This window comes from Haliotis rufescens, unplaced genomic scaffold, assembly GCF_023055435.1.
Source record: "Haliotis rufescens isolate VD_foot unplaced genomic scaffold, xgHalRufe1.0.p SCAF_46, whole genome shotgun sequence".
Classification (NCBI taxonomy): domain Eukaryota; kingdom Metazoa; phylum Mollusca; class Gastropoda; order Lepetellida; family Haliotidae; genus Haliotis; species Haliotis rufescens.
Window position 1 is genome coordinate 2,164,498 of NW_025964179.1, and position 20,567 is coordinate 2,185,064.

Consider the following 20,567-nt stretch of genomic DNA (forward strand, 5'->3'; position numbering starts at 1 on the left):
TTGAGAGCAGTATTCTACATGCAAACTAATGAAATTTATACGTGTCGAACGTAGGGAGAATAATTTCATAGCGTGCAGGTTTCCAGTGCAGTGAACGTTTCACTTTTTACATTGTTATTAAATGTCCATGAGAACCTCAGTTTGTATATCTACGTGTTGTACACCGAACACAAAACACAACCAAACACATGTTAAGGCCCATTTTTTGTTCTAGCCAGGTTTATGAAATGACGCAAATTGTGCTTTCCACTTTAGTGAAAGCCACGAACAGGGCTTGAGTCTGGCGATAGACTTTGACTGAAAAATGGAGATTAATTGTAAGGAAGAACCCACAATACCCGGATATAACACGAGAGGTACAGCTTCCACAAAGATGTTTTATACAAATTAGTCACCCAGTCCCTCTGCAGTGTCTTATTGTCTCCACTAAACAGATACTTAATGTAATATTCATTTTACTTTCGCAGTTAATAAATATCATATATATTGCAATACACTTTGCACGGTAGTCGGCACGGTGGGGGTAGTCAAGTGGTTAAATCGTTGGCCGGTCAAACGAAGGTACCAACATGGGTACAATGTTTGGTGTCCCCATCGTGGTAAGGCACACCCCAACTCGTACCTAAAATGTCATTGTCAAAACTGGTGACATGTTCTGAACGTGGAGAGCAAACTGAATAGAAGCCTTTAGTTTTTTAATACTGCTTCATTAAATGCCATATACTACCTACAACAAATTGCTAATTCACGTTTTGCTTTAAAAAATAAATAATATAGCTCCCATATGTATGTTATCGAGATAACAAACGTTATGGAGTTATGGCCTGACGAGACTCAAACGTGGTGCGAGTTTCTTACTCCACTTATTTGATAAAATACTAAATTGAGCCTGAGAGTAGGAACTTTACTGTGCTAGGTTAGCCGAGGTGTTAGCCGAACTGGGCCAGGCACTGCACGAGGAGTTAACACGACTTTCTCAAATCGTAATTGGGAGATTGGATCATGTCACGCCATATACAGGCATATTTGATGAAGTTATCTCAAACGTTCCTGTTTTTTTACCATGCACCTGGTCGTCTTGTTTGGTTGTTTACACCATCACAGTACACCACCAACATGTTCTGTTGTTTGTCATGTTGCATGTCGTCTATCTCTTTTCTTACTCATAAAGTACCATCATTCGATACCTCTTTGTTTTTTCTGTAATCATCTGTTATTTTCGAATACACACAACTCTTTATCGAGAGTACATTTACGAATTCTGTATTTCAACCTGGCCATGCAATACATTACTCAAACGCTTCCACCAAACAAGCAAGTCTACTGTGCATTTGTATGTGCATGTCTAAAACAGACCAGTGTTATAAACATATCAGGTGACACGTGTATATTTAATTTAATTGCGTCTGTGCAACTGGTTCATAATAGCAACATATTATTAGAGTAGACAATACATTTGTATTAAGTTGCCTTACAGGTTCACGCAACACTCAGTGCAAAGCATGGCGAGCACGGGGGACACTGATGCGGGACTGCCCTTGACGGAATTACATTGCCAAGGAGGAAGCCAAGGAGGTAACAGAAGTGAACCTGCACGACAGAGAGCATCATGGAGCAGACATCTGGACTACATGCTAACAATGGTTGGATACTGTGTTGCATTGGGAAACCTGCTGAGGTTCCCCTATATCTGCAACAGGAACGGCGGAGGTAGGAAACCCGTGTTATCTGCACAATATATGATATCATCTGATAAACGTGGTATCACAATCCAAAAAACATGAGACCACTAACCATAAACTATTTCTGAAAGCATCATTCATGTAAGTGAGGCCTGTTTTCAAGCTTTGCCGTTATGGTGTAAATAAGTATCCTATTTGTTTGTTTTTTAACGGCGCAACCAGTACTATTCGAGCCATGTGTCAATATTGGACTCTGGAACAGACAATCAAGTAATTGACATCATGAGCATCGGTCTATGCAATTGGGATACGATGACATGCAGCAACCAAGTCAGCGAGCCTAAAATGTCATCCTATCCCAATTGCGTGGGTCGATGCTCATGATATCAATTATTGGATTGTATGGCCCAGGCTCGATTATTTACAGACCGCCGTCATACAGCTGGAATATTGAGTGCGGCGTTAAACAACAAACAAACAAACAAACCGATATTTGTGTGTATTTGTAAAATAAACATCTCTGCAAATTGGGACTGTGTGATTAAGGAACAGTTTTCCCGATATTTGGGTGTCAGATAACGGGGCTGAGTTTGGCACGGCGCACGTGGCTCCTAGTGGAAGCAATGAATTCTACTGGTTGAGTTCTACAACTCACATTTGCCATTCTACGCTCATGCGATTTCGCGGGATGTTTGTAGCACGTAATTGATCTAGGAAACGCGACAGCTCCATACTGTCAAAAGTATCAGAAAAGGACATGTTGAAGAAACGGCCACACGTTGTTAATACTTTCCATTTCGTGGTAAAAAAAAACGTAAACAAAAATCTGTAAACTGCAACTGAATAACTTGTCAGCTGCTAGTTATAGAAGCAGGGAGGCTAATGGAAATGGTATGGTGTATAGTCAGATGGCAGTGTAACAGAATACTACATAGTATGCCGCATGATTATGTTTTAACGTATAATTTCAAGGAAAAAGTAGTTACAAAGCATAACGTCAAATTCAGCTATTGAATATTTTCCATACATTTCAGATACTGGACGTGCCCCATTTGCATACATGACCTCGCGGAGTGTGTACTTCTGTGCTTACATTTTCCGTGCTGTACACGCGAGATTTTTCGCGGACAGTTTACATCAGCGTAACACATACTATCTGCATCTGTCAACCGAACCGCTTTTTCAAAATTAAGTAACGCAATAACACCGGCGATAACTTAAGTTAAAATCATTACAAGACGTACCTACTTAGCAAAGGTCAAAGACTAAGAAATACACATACGTTGAAAATAGATACTTGGAATATCACACAGTCGAGTGAATGATAAGTCATCATTTTTCCATTATAATGAAAACACACGCACAGAAATATAACACTTCAATTGAAAGATATCAACACTTGTAGGCTATCCCCAGGCTAAGGTCTCTGGCTGTGTTATAATCCCAACACGACCTTATTGCGTCCGAGAAAAGTGCCTATCAGTTAAGCAGAAGCAGTAAAAGTGTTTTCAAGTAATTTGTATGACACCTCCCATCCTCCAGGAACTCTTCTTAGTATGGAACTAGCCCCAGAATGTATCAGGTTACTATAATCAAACAAGGTTTCCACCCCAGCTTGACCCACACAGCCCACATGGCTCCGGCACAGCATCACATACAGACAAAGGGGATCGAGTGGTGAGGCTCGCTGACTTGGTTCTTCATTTACCAACATGGATTTACAAAATCTGAGCTGCAGCTTCGAGGAGGAATGAATCAGAGTTGTTCAGGAGGATAGATTCTATATCCCAGATTTCACTGATATATATATGAATGTTTAAAGAGCGAATACATTATCTGATGTTCGGAAGCCCTACTAAATCAGTGGTCTTGTAATAGAGCTTTTTTCTTGGGCTCCATTATTGGGCGTCCACATACATGTACAACGCTAATCTGATTAACTTAGATAAACATTATTGCTGATAAGTGATTAAGAAACTATATGTACTTTTAAAACACAATCATCGGGTTGTTAATGCTCACTTGACTATGATGCATTCGCTAACTCTTATTATTGAGGGGCGGTCGGGTAGCCTCGTGGTTAAAGCGTTCGCTCGTCACGCCGAAGACCCGGTTTCGATTCCCGACATGGGTAAAATGTGTGAAGCCCATTTCTGGTGTCCCCCGCCGTGATTTTGCTGGAATATTGCTAAAAGCGGCGTAAAACCATACCCACTCACTCACTCACTTATTATTGAACAAACTAGCGCAGTGCAGAGTTTTAAGAACTGCCAACATGCATGAAGAGATGATCCAGACAGGACCATAATGAGTATAGATCAACTAAACACCCATGGCTATATCATGCAGTACAGCCTTGGAACAACTAAAGAGAGTTGGGAGAGGCTTGCGATTGGGTGACGGGAGCTTGAAGGGACATGGGACAATTTTTCATTAAGAAGTAAGACTTTTGATTTGTTTTACTGCCTGCAATAGATTGCGTCAGGGGACCGGATCAAGGTGATTTATCGTTAACAGTTGTACAAGGCTGAGCAAACGCATCTATTTGACGCTGGAAAACTCGACGCTTTTCTGGAAACTTTCTTGATGCTCACCAATAAATCAATTTTAATCAATGTGTAATTGTTTTCCCATCCGAACCCAATAAAGAAGAAAACCCCGACGTTTTCGCGTTTGCAGTGTCATGAAATATCACGTTTCTCTCATCTCGTGAACATATCTGCTGTTCCCCGTCACTCGAAGAGAGAAACATGGCATTTCACTCGACACATGAAATATCCTCTATTTATTGCACATGAGTACACTTACTTATTTCTTCCAGGTGCTTTTCTGATCCCGTTCTTATTGCTGCTTCTCATTACCGGGTTTCCAACGTTCTTCTTAGAGGCGACCATCTCTCAGTTCTCGGGAAAAGGTGCCAAACAAGTTTGGAGCTTTTGCCCTATGTTCAAAGGTCAGTGAAACTGTTTTTAATAAATATTATTTGGTATTCCATAATGATGATTTAGTACATTCATTCTGAAAAAAGTTGAATGTTTTTAAAAAAAAAGAAATATATATATATATATATCATGACACAAAACGAAGTTACTTCTCTGTAGCAACACCCTTGACTCGGTGAACTCACCATCGTTAACAACATTTTAACTAATAATTAGAATTTTGTTAATATGCCTTGGTTGAATACAACAAGGTCGATTAGGATCTGAGTCTTAAATAACAGAAATGTGATTTGAATTTGATTTACACGACCCCGTCATATAGCTGAAAACATAGCTTTCATTTCATGCTGTCCCTCTTTTGGATTCGATCGTTCGGCCACTGCGTTTATCCGTGTTGCCCAGCCAAATCTATCTGGAACAACTCACTAGACCCTTCCCTCTCAAAAGAACGTCGTCCAATATACGACGTCATTAAGTTGCGAATCTCCAGAAATGGCGTCATGATAGATAAATGTTTTATCGTGAAATAAACCACGCTTCGTTCTCCGTTACTTTTTGCGATTTATCGCGTAGCTATCTTACACATGTGAATATTGTTCTTAAAATCAGGAGTTGGTGTCGGCTCTGTATTGGTTACATGTGCTTACATGCCCTATTACAACCTCTATCTGGCCTGGCCCATCTACTACATGGTGAAGTCCTGCTCCAGCGTCCTGCCCTGGACAACTTGTGGCAACAGCTGGAACACCGACCTGTGTGCGGAAGACTGGAATACTACTTCTAGCAGTAGCATGGCAGCCCTGGGAGGGAATACATCAGATGCAATCACTGCCGAGCTGTGGGAAAATGTGACTTTGGCTCACACACCTGCCGAGGAGTTTTGGCAGTACGATACAACATTGTCTTTGTCAAACATAGCATGGGCAAAACATGTTGTGTTTCCCCTTACAAATATTCATTATGTTCTAGTGTCCAAACACCATATGATGTATCAGCTAGGTTAATATCTATGATGCCATGTTAATAGAAACCTAAAGGCATAAGTACAATGTCTTAATCTGACAGCGTCCGCCCGGAGAGCGGAAGGTCCGGGGTTCGATCCCCGGCCGCGTCATACCAAAATACGTTAAAAGATGGTACTTGTTGTTACCCTGTCTGGCGCTCGACATTAAGGGGCTAAAACAAGGACTGGTCGGCTCGGAGTCAGTATACTGTGTCTGAGTGGGGTATTCATGTTAAACTGCGGCATGGTATCTCAGTGAGCTAGCACTATAAATCGGCATCAGTCCGGACTAGTACAAGCAGCCACACACATACACGTGCATGCACGTCGCTATATAAGTGCAATACTCTTGGACGCGACGTTAAACCCAATTTCACCTTACCTCAACTCTTAATCTGACACATACGCCATGGAACATCCAGATGATGGAGAATAGTCACTCTAAAGTGTGACTACCTGGTATGTGCATTTACCATGTGCAAGTTATGCGTCAGGACAGTAGTATATGTGTAATCCTGTTACCTTGATGCGTCATATTCATCTCTTACAACTCTATATACTTAAGTTGATATATGCCTGTTTTCAATGACAATAACTGTTACTTCATCGTTTTACCATAATAAGAGTCGCACGTTTCGCTCATATCACAGTAAGTGAGTTGGGTTCAACGCAGCTTTTAAGACAATTACAGTTATATCGCGGCGTGTCAGCTTAATGTGGGAGGAAAGACCGAAGTGATGCAGGTCTCAGACGGGATTCGAACCCACAATCATAGATTTCTGGCGTTCCAACGGGACGGGACGCGGCGAATCGCGGCGCCACAGACGACTGGGCCACCCTCGTATGCACAGGAATTATCTATGGACAAATATGCCATTTGATAAAAAAAGATGAAGTATTGGCGACAGTTGTCCAGGTTGTCTTATACCAAGCTCGTATGCACTATACCACCTTCGTATGTTATACCACATAATCTTATTTTAAATTTTTTAAATTTGAGTAAACATTAACAATGCTATGCATTCATATGCTTTGACATCTGTCCATCACATGTGTATTTGTTTGTCTATTATCACTTCACTTTTTATCTCCAAAATGGAAACACTAGTACTTTCAGCAGCAGTAGCTTCTGTCATAGGCGAGAATATTGAACGGCTTGGGAAGCGTGCCATATAAGACTGTGTTGACAATGTGTACGATCTTATGATGGCACTAAGATTTATAAAATGTCTCGAGAACATGATCAAGATCGAGGGATAAATGAGATTTTGTGGATAAACAAGAAAAACTGCCTCAAAATCCCTGTTTCAAGATGCTTTTTAAAACAATATTTAGTCTCACTATCTTAATGTAAAATATCTGGTTTTGACATTCAATTTGCCCTTGAACTATGGCGCTAATCACACACATCTCGAAGTTGCCGCAACTGTTCTTGCTACTTGTGTTAACTAAATACTTAACATGTGTATTTCAGGTACAATGTACTGAGTATCTCTACTGGCTTGGATGACGTGGGCTCTGTACAGTGGCACATAGTTGGATGCCTGTTTGCTTCATATGTAATAATCTTTCTATGTCTAATTCGTGGAATCAAGTCTGCTGGGAAGGTAATTCTCGTTTAAGTAATTCACGTGAATGGTAATATACTCCTGAGAAAATAATGAAAAAAGGACCCCTGAAACTGTTCGATGAAAATTGCTGGAATTTAATCAGCTCAGATAAAATATGTGATCTATAAGCACAGTTTTATGACTATAAGAAACCACTAGCATTTGTCAACAAGGCGATATCAGCACAAAATGTACATCTAGAAACGTTTCAATCAGAGAGGAGATACCATCTTCAACATTTTATTGAGAACGTATACGACATAGAGGATTTAGTTCCTATGTCTGTCCCAGATAGAAAATCTGTCGAGGGATGTCATGTGGCAAGACGAGTGATTAACTCATTTCAATTCAAAACTCATCATCTATCTGTACTGTGGTTCAACAGTCAAAGCGGAGTTCCTAACATTGTGCAATTGAAATAACTATAATTTGAAATGGTTTGATCGCTTTTGTTTCCATGTTATTGTGTAGAAGTATTTGTACTCTGTAACCCGGTATTTCCCTGACGACAGGCTGTGTATGTGACCGCTCTACTGCCGTACATTCTCCTCGTCTCCATCTTCATCACAACTCTCCTGCAACCCGGTGCTCTAGATGGCCTACGCTACTACGTCATACCGGACTTCAACAAACTGCTTGATACGCAGGTGCGTTATAAGCCACTTCATGAAGACTTTTTGACATAGGTGTCGATGATCTCGCCACTTCAGAATTGTCAATTAGAAGGACAACACTAGAGCTAGAGCCTTCAAAATTATTCAACTGAAAGTATTATTTATGTAGTCAGAAGTTTTAATGTGACTTGCAAATGGCATTTCTTTTCAACTCTTCTAAATCACACAACAAATCCTGAGATAAGGACATGTTTAAAATATTAGCCTTTCAGGAAGTGTATTCCAAAATATTTACACGAGCCAGCCTTTGAGCTAAACTAATCTTGTGGAAAGATGTAGACAAGAAACGGGAGACGTTTATTTGTGTAACAGGCGTTCTCCTGTCTATATTTCCTTTAGAGTGAGTGAGTATGGTTTTATACCGCTTTTAGCAATATTCCAGCAATATCACGGCGGGGGACACCAGAAATGGGCTTCACACATTGTACCCATGTCGGGAATATAGCCCGGGTCTTCGGCGTGACGAACGAACGCTTTAACCACTAGGCTACCCGACCGCCTCTTATTTCCTTTAGAAGTTGGCAACATCAACCCTTTTGATATAGCCATACTTTTGTACCTTACTTAAATAAGTTAAAGCTGACAATGACAAGCACAGTGAGTGAGTGGATGTCATGGAAACAAGTGCCTTGATTGCATTCATTGTAAAATATAGAAGAGTTATTATTATCTTCTTCTCATTCCAACATCAGTAGTCACAGCATTGTTGTCGAAGTGAATATCTTAGAAGTGTCTTTCTTGTCACCTGGACATACTTTGTAAGAAACTACTTTTTATGTTTATAACCTCCCACATAAGTAATCAGTGTAATGGGTCATTAATATAGAAGATTTAAGGCCAGATGATACTGACTGACTATATACTGGGCAACAGCATGATCATGTCCTGATGCCTCTAAACCAACAATAAAACAAAATAAATAACGAAATTGTTATCCATAAATTATCTCTTTTTTTGTCAACCGTCAACTTCCAAGTAATGCCTATCAAACAATTCAACAATACAACATATGAAACACGGGTATTTTGGTGATATGATGAACATGATCCATGAATACATGATATATGAATGTAAGCTTAAGTTCATTTGAAGCCAGGATACCCTTTAAATATCCAAGGGTTCAAGAGTCACATGTAAATTGCTCCAGCACAATGCGGAAAACTATTTTTACTGTAACCTTTTTTTTATCAGGAAGTTTAAAGATCACTTTTGATTCAGGAAAAACTGTCAACACAGATTCATTAATACAGGTGTGGCTCGAAGCATGTTTGCAAGTATTCTATTCATTGGGACCTGGCTTTGGAATGATTGGCACTGCTGCGAGCTACAAAAACTTCCATGAACCATGTCTCAGGTGAGTAGCAAACATATTGGTGCAATTGCATTTCAAAGTAAAGCTATGATACCACAAAGGCCAACGTCACGTAACACAATTGCTTGTGACACGACGAACAAAATCTCAAGGACAGAGAAGCCTAGAAATCTAAATGTAAATTTACAAATTACCTGAATCAATGTATAAAAATACATAATTATGAACTTGGATTTGTGAAGATATCTGTGTTTATATTAACAGAGATTGTCTCATATTGACAATAATCTCAGAAGGAACCAGTATCTTCTCTGGCCTGGTGACGTTTGCTACACTCGGGGTCATGTCCAAGAAAACGGGTGTTCCCATTGAAACTGTTGTTTCAAATGGTATGTTATTTGTGTTTCGATTTTATCATAGCAACGTTTAATTGACAGTAAACATTTTACAAATATTGCCACAAAGAAGTCCCCCTAGCCCACATAATAAGACATTCAACGTCGCAACATGACAAGTAAAGCAAAGCATAAACATTTTGAAGGCGTTCAGTTTACATGCCAACACTAAGGAAGTATTCATTGTGAATTTAAAACAGCAAGCGTAAAAAATGACTGAAACATATTTATAAGATGCCATGCCCGAAAAAAATAGATTATTATTCTCCTCTGGAACGGCTAGATGGATTAATCTATGACATGACACGCATGTAACTTCTCATGCATGATGCATTACCCCTTAATGCATTAACTACTTGTTCTTGACAAAGAAGAGCTTTGTGAGGTCTTGCTGAAGAAGAAGTTGTTCCAACTGGTTGTGTGGCTAATCTCATCACACAGCTCCACAGGTTCAGGAAGGACCAGTTCCCAATCCATGCTTAGGAGATGGCGCATACATGTGGAATGACCTCGCAGACTGAAATCTCCTTTGGCTACATGCTCTCATTCTAAAGGCTTATGAAACCTCTTGATTGGATCCCCCAGGACCAACAACCCTGACGAGACCAGAGCGGTTGCTGGACTGGCGATTGGCTTCATATATCAGAGGTCCAACGTTTTTACCAAGCCCTTTGCAGCGCCTGGCCTCATGGTGAGGGTTCTGTGAAAGTTGCCGCCAATTCTTCTGTCTAAACAACGTTGGTTGAATGATTGCACGGAGAGGGCCATAGTACTTTCGGAGAATTTCTTTCCTAGGGCTTCTGATAGACATGATCTACACCAAAAGTTGAAGATCATCACTAATTCACGATTAATTTGACATTTGTCAGAATCGTCATTTGCTACCCGGGCGACCACCACAGGATCATCGTTCACAAGACAGGACCAGACGCCTCACATGGTGATCACCTTGCCCCTACACCAGCCACGTCACAAATTCTACACAGAACTCAGAAACACCCCTTGTCTGTCAACCGCACAGTTCACAGAGAATTGTCTGTGCGTGGAGTTTGGACCCCGTCTCCAACAAAATGTGGGATTCCAGATTACTGTGCAGCATGATTTACAGGTCAAGAACTCTCTGACTGAAAACAAACATCTCCGACAGGAATTAGGTCAACTGACCTAATCGGAGCCATGTGTACATGTACAGATTGCAACCAGTCGATCAGACTGAGTCACTTACTTGTCACGATGCCAACACACACAGTACCGAGGCACCAGCTTCATCGTGACCTTGATATAAGAACGGGATCACTTATACGACGCCCCTAGAATGGCAACGATCACGTTACTTCATACGGTAGCATGTGTCAGACCAAGGAATTATATATACTAGTATTCAGCCGTATCTACCAGATACAGTGTCAATTTTATGATTCTTCATATAACCTTTCTGATGACTACATGCGGAGAAACGAGGCACCTGCCTTCATTGTCACCTTGATAGAAGAACGGGAGTGCTAATATGACACTCAGGGGATGGGAACGATCACCTTACTTCAGACAGTTTATCTACTGGATACAGCTTGGTCTCCCACTAAGCTTTATGTTGAGGGGCGGTTTTATTTCGTCTACATGCGATTTGGCGTTTTTTAACTGACTAATACACTTTTCCATGTATCGTTCAAGCACAACTCGATCAGAGAATCTCTTGAGATTGACTTTTTCAACTTTACATTCTTATGGACAGCAGAATAAAACATCTTCTACCTGCTCTTCAACAGCAACTTACACTATGTCAGTGGCAAGTGCTCTTGGGATTGCTAACGTTAGCCTAGGATGTGACGAGCTGAGGTTGACCCGATCCAACAGTTCCTGGTGCCTTACATAAGAGGTCAGGACCCTTGGCCTAACAGTTGCTCTACACCTTCTCCTCAGGTGGGTCGAACATCTTAGGAAGTTTCTCCTTTACAGTTAGTTGTCTCCGACGTCCCACCTATTTGTAGACGCCTCTACAGGTTAAGTTGCACATCTAATGGACCAGGCGACTTCAGGGTTGTGGTCCGGCGCTCATCGCACTTAGCACATCAACTATGTATAGGATATAAATCCCCCTCAACGGGCTATCCGTGAAAATAATGCAGTCCGGCAAAGGAAGTGCGCTGGAGTGCATTATTTTCACAGATAGCTACAGGAGAAGGTTTATACCTGACTTATAAGCCGTGCGGACGTACAAGCGTACATCTGATCAACAGAAGTCGGCAGTGTCTGCAATTATCTGTGGTGCCGATCCAAAACGGAGATGCGAGACTATTTCTGTCAAGTCGGAAAAACTGACGCCTAGACAGTCACCAGTAACTCCAGATGAGCCAACCAGAAGTGGACGTCCTATTGTTTTCAATGTCCACATCGCGTAGACCTCTGTAAACATTTCATGAAATAAACGTTGATGAAAAAGCTTTATTTTTTTTCAAAAGGCCAGAGGGATCTTCTGTAGAAAATCCCGTGGGCAGAGGGATTTTCGGAAAAAAGAACAACCTGTTGTAGCAATGGTAATGCATCACTGGAGGTTTATAAGTTAAGGATCAAAACCGTCTTGGAGGTCTTGACGGGAAATGTAAGACCTGGGAGAAGGGAAATTAGGGAGGGCGAAGCCCGACAAGACCGAGAAGGAGGTTTTGATCTGACTTATAAACCGTATTAATGAATATAAATGATTCTCATATGACTGGTGACCGCCTCCGTGGTCTAGTGGTAGAGCGTCTGCCCGGAGAGCGGAAGTTCCGGGATTCGATCCCCGGCCTCGTCAAAAGACGTTAAAAGATGGTACTTGTTGTTACCCTGTCTGGCGCTAAAGCAAGGACTGGTCGGCTCGGAGTCAGTATACTGTGTCTGAGTAGGGTATTCATGTTAAAAACTGCGGCATGGTATCTCAGTGGGCTAGCACTATAAATCGGCATCAGTCTGGTCTAGTACAAGCAGCCACACACACACACACGTGCATGTACGTCGCTATATAAGTGCAATAATCTTGGACGCGACGTTAAACCCAATTTCACCTCACCTCACCTCATATGACTGGGGTGTCTCGCGTTCATGAACGCTGTTTACGCGGCGGTAATCAATCGCACAAACGCAACGCACGTGCATTTGCAGCACGAGCAGGTTATATCTCGGTCAATTACACGTGGTTTCATTCACTTGTGTTGGAAAAATGGCCGGGGAAGGGGAAGACTTTTTTATTACAGTCAACATTTATCAATGCAATTTCCGAAAGTAATGCTCGTGGAGCTGATAAAGATGATGTAGACGATTTTGCGTTTTGCTTTGGAGAGCCATTGTGTGAGCGGGAGATAGAAGGAAAATGTGCCATACAACAAGATTACCGTTGTGAAGTTGATGAGCAAATGATCTGCGAAGTAACTGGTAGGTATAAATTAAAATAAAAAATATTAAGAAGAAAATACATTTCTCGGACATTTTCGGAGAAATCAGTCTACATGGTATTTTATTATTTGGGATACTTGAAATTGCACGAAATGATCATTGGAACAATGCAGAAAGCCGTAAAATCAATTTGTTTTATCAACTGTTCGTAAGGTATCACATTGGTGATGCAGACTTTTCACCTGCTATAAATCGGGTGACCCTGATGACTGAATATTTGCCGAAAACCGTTTAAACAAATCTGATAACCGCGATATGACAACAAAATGTTGTATGTTTTGAAATGCACATAGTATTTTCGAAAAGCCCCTTATCTATATACTCTAGCAAGCGGGTCAGATGAATGTGTTATATCACTGTTTGAACATATGTTTCAGGGCATAGAAGTGATGCTGTACGTACGTATAAACGTACTTCAGACAAGCAAAGGAGGACCCTGTCGGACATCATTGCCAAAAAGAGGAAGCAGGATGTTAGCTCTGAGCCGACGCCGATTGGAACTGAAACGTCTAAGCCCGAGACTTCCCCCGAAAAAGATGAAATTGACATTGGTCGTCGTTTTGTACTCAATTTCACTTTTCGCTGGGCATATGTGTTCTGGTCGAGCACTTCCCCGAAACGTTCTGGCAGACGTTTTAGACTGGACAGGGTAGCTCCCTCGGTATGGAAGCTTCTCGCAGTTGGTGGGTGTGTCATCACCTATGTCATCCCAACATTGCCCTTGTCGCCAATTGCAAGAACTACCAGATGGCACCTTTTGTCTGCCTGTTCCCAGACCCGCAGGCTTGGGCAGAGGACGACATTCAGCATCCCTTGGAAGGGCTAAGAGCGTACACTTTTCCACCACCAGTACTTGAAGCTTGGATGATCCCGGATGATGCATGGGGTCAGGGCAACTCTCTCTGCCATCTGCTGTTGAGATACAGTACCGGCCCTGAGAAGAGGATTCTTCTGGTGGTGGCGCCAATGCTGGTGCTGTGTTGCCCACTGAAGACGGTCCCGGCGATGACGTGGTGTCTGAATGGGTCCTCGGTGTGGCCTGTGACAGTGGATGTGTCTTCTCGTCAATCGGCGATGCACGGTGTCTCACTAATATGCCGCCGGTGTGTCCCAAAAGTCTGTTGAGTAGTAACAAATCGATCTTGAAGATGCAGTCGCACAATCTGAAGATCCTGACGGCGGGTTGTGACCCTTGGTCTTCCACTACGTGATCGGTCATCTGTGGTGTTTGTGGTCTGGTACCGTTGCTGGAGCCTGTATCTGGTCCTTACGTAGACTTGAAATGCATTGGCTACTTGCTGGGCGGTTTGTCCAGCTTGCCTGTCTAAGGGCTTGGTGTCGCTGATTTCTTGTCAATCTTGGCATGCGGTAGCAATTCAATAACAAATGAATGTTATACGATCTGGGTGAATTTTTTATAGGGCAGGAAATGGGGGAACGCATGTGCATTTCAATTTGCACGGAACTCACGTGCGTCGGGTTACCATGGCCGTTGTCGTGATGCGTTTGGGCGATCGGTTTTATTGTCATCTGCTTTGTTTTTTTATCATCAAATTTAATTTTTCCAGACAAGGTAATGTTAAATTTTAGAAACTTTTAATGCAATCTTACTTGGTGTGACGTTTCTTTTGCGGTTCAGTGTAAGTTTCTTAAACAATTTGAACGTATAATTCCCTTTTGAAGTGTTTATGTTTAATATTATTTATTTTATGTCGTTAATAAGGAACTATAAATTCTTTTTATGTACGTCTTTCAAGTAGAAGTCTTTTATTCAACATAACTAGGTGACCAAGCCAATACTACTCAAAGTTGGGAAATAATCTAGAAATTAAACATAAGTCATTTGGAAGATAGTAGCTTCTACATTCATAAATATCTCAAACAGCAGCTCCAGCCTTTTGTGCCAACATTTCAAAATTTTGATGAACATTCGAGCAATCTACCAAGATTTCAAAGTGCGGCATAAAACTCTTGCTCAGGGCCTCAGTAAAGCTTTCAATTTGTTTTATGGTACACGTGTAGAGGACGTTTTCAAATTTGACGCATTAGTGACAAGATGCAAGATGTCCGATACAATTCCTTATTTTGACTTGTTCCCTTGTTTTTTTCCGGTGAACAATTGGTTGCCTTTGCATGTGTTTATGACTGGTTCCACCAGTAGGGAAGGACACGTTACCATTTCGCGAAGACCTGTTATCGTTACTATTTGATAGTTATTCATAAAATCATGCTCATGAAACAGTCGCAATAGTACAATCGACTTGTGTCTGTGGAAGGGGTTTTGTCGCTTTTTTACACCTCCCTGTCATCTCCTTTCACTGCAGTGTTTACATAGACAGATGACTACTGAAAAGCAGCCTGTGAACCCTGGTTATGTTGTTTCCCCTAAATTGCCTCTTCATATACAAAAGTTCACAGTTTCTTCGAGTCTGCTTTCACAGAAAACTCTGTCTGTGTTGCTGGCGTCAACACTGTTTGATAGTGATTCTTAAATGCATGGGGGGCACGGGTGGCCCAGTCGTCTAAGGCGCCGCGATTCGCTGTGCAGAGTTGCGTCCCTTGGGCACGCCAGAAACCTATGATTGTGGGTTCGAATCCCGGTTCGCCCCAATTATGTTTCTAGGTTTGTCAGCACCATACCCGTGCTCGTGGGTTTCACCGAAGTGGTAAACGTCTGAGACCTGCATCACTTCGTGCTTTCCTCCCACATTAAGCTGACACGTCGCGATATAACTGGAATACTGTTAAAAGCGGCGTTAAACCCAACTCACTCACTCACTCTTAAATGCATGCTCATGTAACCAATTTTATACAATATTACATTCATAAATATATTGAATTGATTGTTAGAGAAACCTTGTGAAAATCTACATGTAGTTTGGTTTATTTGTTTCATATTTGTCCAAACCCATTAATATGTCTGCAGAAAAAATATATTTGTATACTAATGCTAATAGCAACTGTTGTTGACGTCCTGACGTCGTGATAAAATGTCCAAGTTAGCTATTCTTGACAAATCTTTACGATGCAAATTCATGTCGTTCAAGTGTCGATTCAGCTCAAATAATCATCTGTTCTGTCATGGTTGGTCACAATCGTAAAGATCCATGTGATCATTATCACGAGTGGGTCATATCAATACTTTTCCATTGAAGGTCCAGGTTTGGGATTTGTAACGTATCCAGAAGCTCTGGCCCAACTTCCACTTCCTCAACTGTGGTCATTCCTCTTCTTTCTGATGTTACTGATGGTTGGTTTGGATTCACAGGCATGTTATATCTAAGGAAGTGTTTAACATATACACTTTAAAAAAGAAACACAAAGCCAGATTTGCGTGAGTTTGGAAAATACATTTATGCGAGGAACCATGCAAGGTATTGAGCCAAAATGTTGGTGAGAGAACACTTGGTGATTGTAGTCATCTCAGTTATCGGTACATAGGAAAAGTCCAAGGTGAAGGTTAGCTACCATAAATAACGCAAATGTCCCCCGTTGGAATCGACAGCAGCCTGACATGGAAGAGACGAGTATGCGAATCACATCCTGGGGAATGGAAGAGACGAGTATGCGAATCATATCCTGGGGAACGCTAAAGCCAACTGCTGTAGTGTCCGTTGACGTCGGCGTAGACGTCTGTCCAATTCATCCCACAGGTGCTCTATCAGGTTCAAATCCGGGGATCTGGAGGGCCAGGGGAGATTATCAACGTTGCTGTTGTGTACAGAGGCTCTTGTGATATGTTTTTGAAGAGTATAATATTCGTATTACACCATTAATAAAAAACGTTAAATGATTGGTGGGCCAACATGGAAAAGGCAAATCCTTGTTGTCCTGTTATAGCCATACAAGGTCAGCACAAAAAGAAAAAGGGGATCAAGTGACCCGAGGTGCACAACACATGGTCATGGCCAATGTCTACCATCTGTGCCACTTTGAACTCTTTAGACCATATCCATATCACGATAAGCCTGAAGTACTGAAATTTGTCAGTTTGCTCTGTGACTTTACCAGGTTGTATGGCATTAGTCACTGAACAGACCATCCGTATTTTTAATTTTCACTTTTATTCTTTCAGTTCTTGGGTATTGAAGTTGTTGTTACTGCTCTGGTAGATCAGTATCCGCAGCAGTTGGTCAAGAGGAGGATCCTTGTGACGGGAGGATACTGCCTGATAGCGTTTCTTCTGGGAATCATATTCTGCTCACAGGTGAATATACAGATCATTAACAGCCTGAGATATGATCTCTCCCAAAATAAAACACACGCAGACGGTAACTGGTCAGGCTCGCTGACTTGGTTCATACATGTCATCGATCCCAATTGTGTGTATCGATGCTCATGTTGTCTAATAATGGATTGTCTGGCCCAGACTCGATTACTTACAGACCGCCGTCATATAGCTGGAATATTGCTGAGTGTGGCGTTAAACAAAAAAAACACACAGACGGTAACAATATTATCGTATCGTAAAGTTCGATGATTGGAAATATTCTATGTTGCATATGACAATACAGTCTACATGTTCATTGTTACTGATAAAGTGTCCGCAATGGTTCCATTGTCTTTGATAAGTTTATTTCAATAATTTTGGCCATTGTATGATCACACGATAGTCATGGAACTTATCACTTGCTTCGTGGGGAAATGGATGGCACATGTCTTTTTAACGAAGTGAATTTTCAACCCATCCAGACATGACTAATAATGCGGAAAGTAACGATGTTGGTAGACTTGAAGCTTGTGGATCACAAGCATTAGTTGCAAGGCATGGTAACGTTGCCAAGAGCACAATGTCCAGATTTTTGTCACGATAACAGGTCATATTGTGCCTGCACTGCAAGAACCAGGAGCCACTCTACAGGATGGCAATGCTCGTCTTCAATCAGCTTGTGCCTGTGCTGACTTCCTGAGCGATCAGTACACGAACAGCTGTCATGACCGTCAAGGTCACCAAATCTCAATCCAACTGAGCATCTATGGGATAAGTTCACTTGCAATTTTTCAGCTCCTCAGGAAGAACGGTAGAGACTTTTGTCTTCCATGGGCAGGAGGTGTCATACTGTCAGTCAGGCAAATAGTCGACCCAACAGTTATGAAATAGAAGCAGTGGTAAAATGGGTAGCGGCAACAATAGTAGTTATAGTTGAAATATAACAAATGTTATATTTGGGATACCACTTTCTTAGTAAAATACATATTCTTGTACTTTTGTTTCATTTGACCACTTTCTAAATGGCATTGTGTATTCATAGCTTTCGGACATGAGAGCCGTGCCAATTTACACTTGTCAGGGGGGTACTCAAAGTACGTGATCTAGACTACCAATTGTCAGACTTTCATTTTCTGTGGAAGCCTCGGTGGCTGAGTGGGTTAGATCGCTGACTTTGTGTGCTGGCGATTAGGTGCTTCACCCTGGCAGGTGTGGGTTCGAATCCCGGACGGGACTCAACCCAAAAAAGTACAAGAATCTGTACTTTACTAAGAAAGTGTTATCCCAAATATAACATTTGTTACATTTGACCACTTTCTAAATGGCATTGTGTATTCATAGTTGAAATAGTATCAGCATTAGGACAGAATAGTATAGACTTGTTTTGTATTGCAGGGAGGGCCGTACATGTTTCAGCTGGTCGACTGGTATATGTCATCTCTCGGGCCCTTGGTGATATGTACACTGGAGTGTGTTGTCGTGTCATGGATATATGGTAATAACTGTGCATGCTAACGCTGAATCATTTATCGGTATACAACAATTAATATTGGTTTGATGACTTTCTCTCTTTTCTATTGGCAAACCCCATGGGTATTCTGGTTTAGGTCCCCAGTAAACTAGGCTGGTTGCAAGAGGTGACATTATGGATGATCAGGATCGGGACTTTGTTGTAGGCGTGTAATCTTTCCCCGACTGCGCTGATCTTTTATATTATCAATCACTGGATAGTCAGAGCCAGCTAGTTATAGTCCGTGTTAATCAAGCTAGAATATTGCTGAGCGCGACATTAACCAAACAAACGAAACAAAGCCTATTGGCAAAAAGTAGGAGCGGTTGTATGTCTTCAGGGTGGGCATATGTTTCCGTCAGGTATACGACGGATCAGTGAAGACGTTGAGATGATGCTTGGCAAACCATTGGCGATGCCTGTGAAGATCCTCTGGGCATTGGTAACACCGGCAATCTTGATAGTAAGTTCAATACAAATGCGGGTAGTCACGTTTCATTGTGGTATGTATACATGTATACTCTTATCAAAATCACTTAAAGTGACAAAACCCATTTCAATATTCATAAGAAATCATGCAAAAAGCTGAGTCGACTGTACGATTCCGACTATACCATGAGCATGTGTCTATGAATCACTAGAAAACAGTCCCCTCTTGATATCCATGTTACGTCTAGATACCTATGTTTTGTGATCAGACTGCTTTCATCCTGACACTTCTCCGCTACCAACCACCGACCTACGGCAAGTACGAGTTTCCCAGCTACGCCAGTACAATCGGCTGGTTCCTTGCAGTGCTGCCCCTCATACCCATACCTGTCTATATGGTTTTTGCTGTCAGGAAGCACATGGCGACCAATTCCTTGAAGAAGGTAATACACTGTGGTCTTCTTTTTCCACCCTATAACTCACTTCTTCCCGATATGGCTGGTTGACTTGCAAGAGGGTGTTTTTCATGTCAATGGATGTGACATTTGAATTGTAAGGTCTTTGGAATGGTTGTCTGGAATGAGAATAGAAACGAAATTATTGTAGAAAATACTGTCCGACACTGGACCAGGAAGTAGTTTTTGGTGAAGCCTTTATTAATGTGTCAATCTGTTTCCGTTGGCAGAGTATAAATATTGCCTTGAGACCAGATGATGACTGGCGTCCAGCGAACTCCAGACAGAGGCAGTATGACATGACGAATCAACAAACAGAACGAACAACGTTCAAGACTACCCTCATGGAACTGTTCCGAAAATGACATGTTTTAACATTTAATTGTGACAATGATCGTACACACCTAACGACAACCTGCAATACATTGCATTTATGAGAAATACATAAACATTGGTAGAAACTATACTGAACCGCAAAAGAAACGTCACCCTAAGTAACCTTGCATGAAAAGTTGTCATTAAAATATCTGGGTAATTTTTTGTCAAAGTTTCTAAAATTTAACATTACCTTGTCCGGAAATATGAAATTTGATGATGAAAAAACCAATACAGATTACAATCAAACCGATCGCCCAAACGTATCACGGCAACGGCCATGGTAACCCGATGCACATGAGGTCCGTGCAAATTGAAATGCACATGCGTTCCCCCATTTCTTTCCCTATAAAAATCAGCCCAGATTTCATTCGTTATTGAATTGCTACCACATGCCAAGATTGACAGCAACAAATAAGCAACACATAGCCCTTGGACGATTGCAAGCTGGACAAACCGCCCAGCAAGTAGCCAATGCATTTCAAGTCCACGTAAGGACCATATACAGGCCCCAGCAACGGTACCAGACCACCAACACTAC

General features: G+C 41.6%; 1 protein-coding gene across 1 annotated transcript; it reads left to right on the top strand.

Moving 5' to 3' along the window:
- The first annotated feature begins 1,502 nt into the window (after nucleotides 1-1,502).
- On the top strand, nucleotides 1,503-7,137 carry LOC125372729 (sodium- and chloride-dependent creatine transporter 1-like). Its single transcript, XM_048383218.1, has 4 exons — nucleotides 1,503-1,710; nucleotides 4,504-4,635; nucleotides 5,234-5,472; nucleotides 7,102-7,137. The coding sequence occupies exons 1-4, from the start codon at nucleotides 1,503-1,505 to the stop codon at nucleotides 7,135-7,137; spliced, it is 615 nt and encodes a 204-aa protein (XP_048239175.1).
- Nucleotides 7,138-20,567: the final 13,430 nt, after the last annotated feature.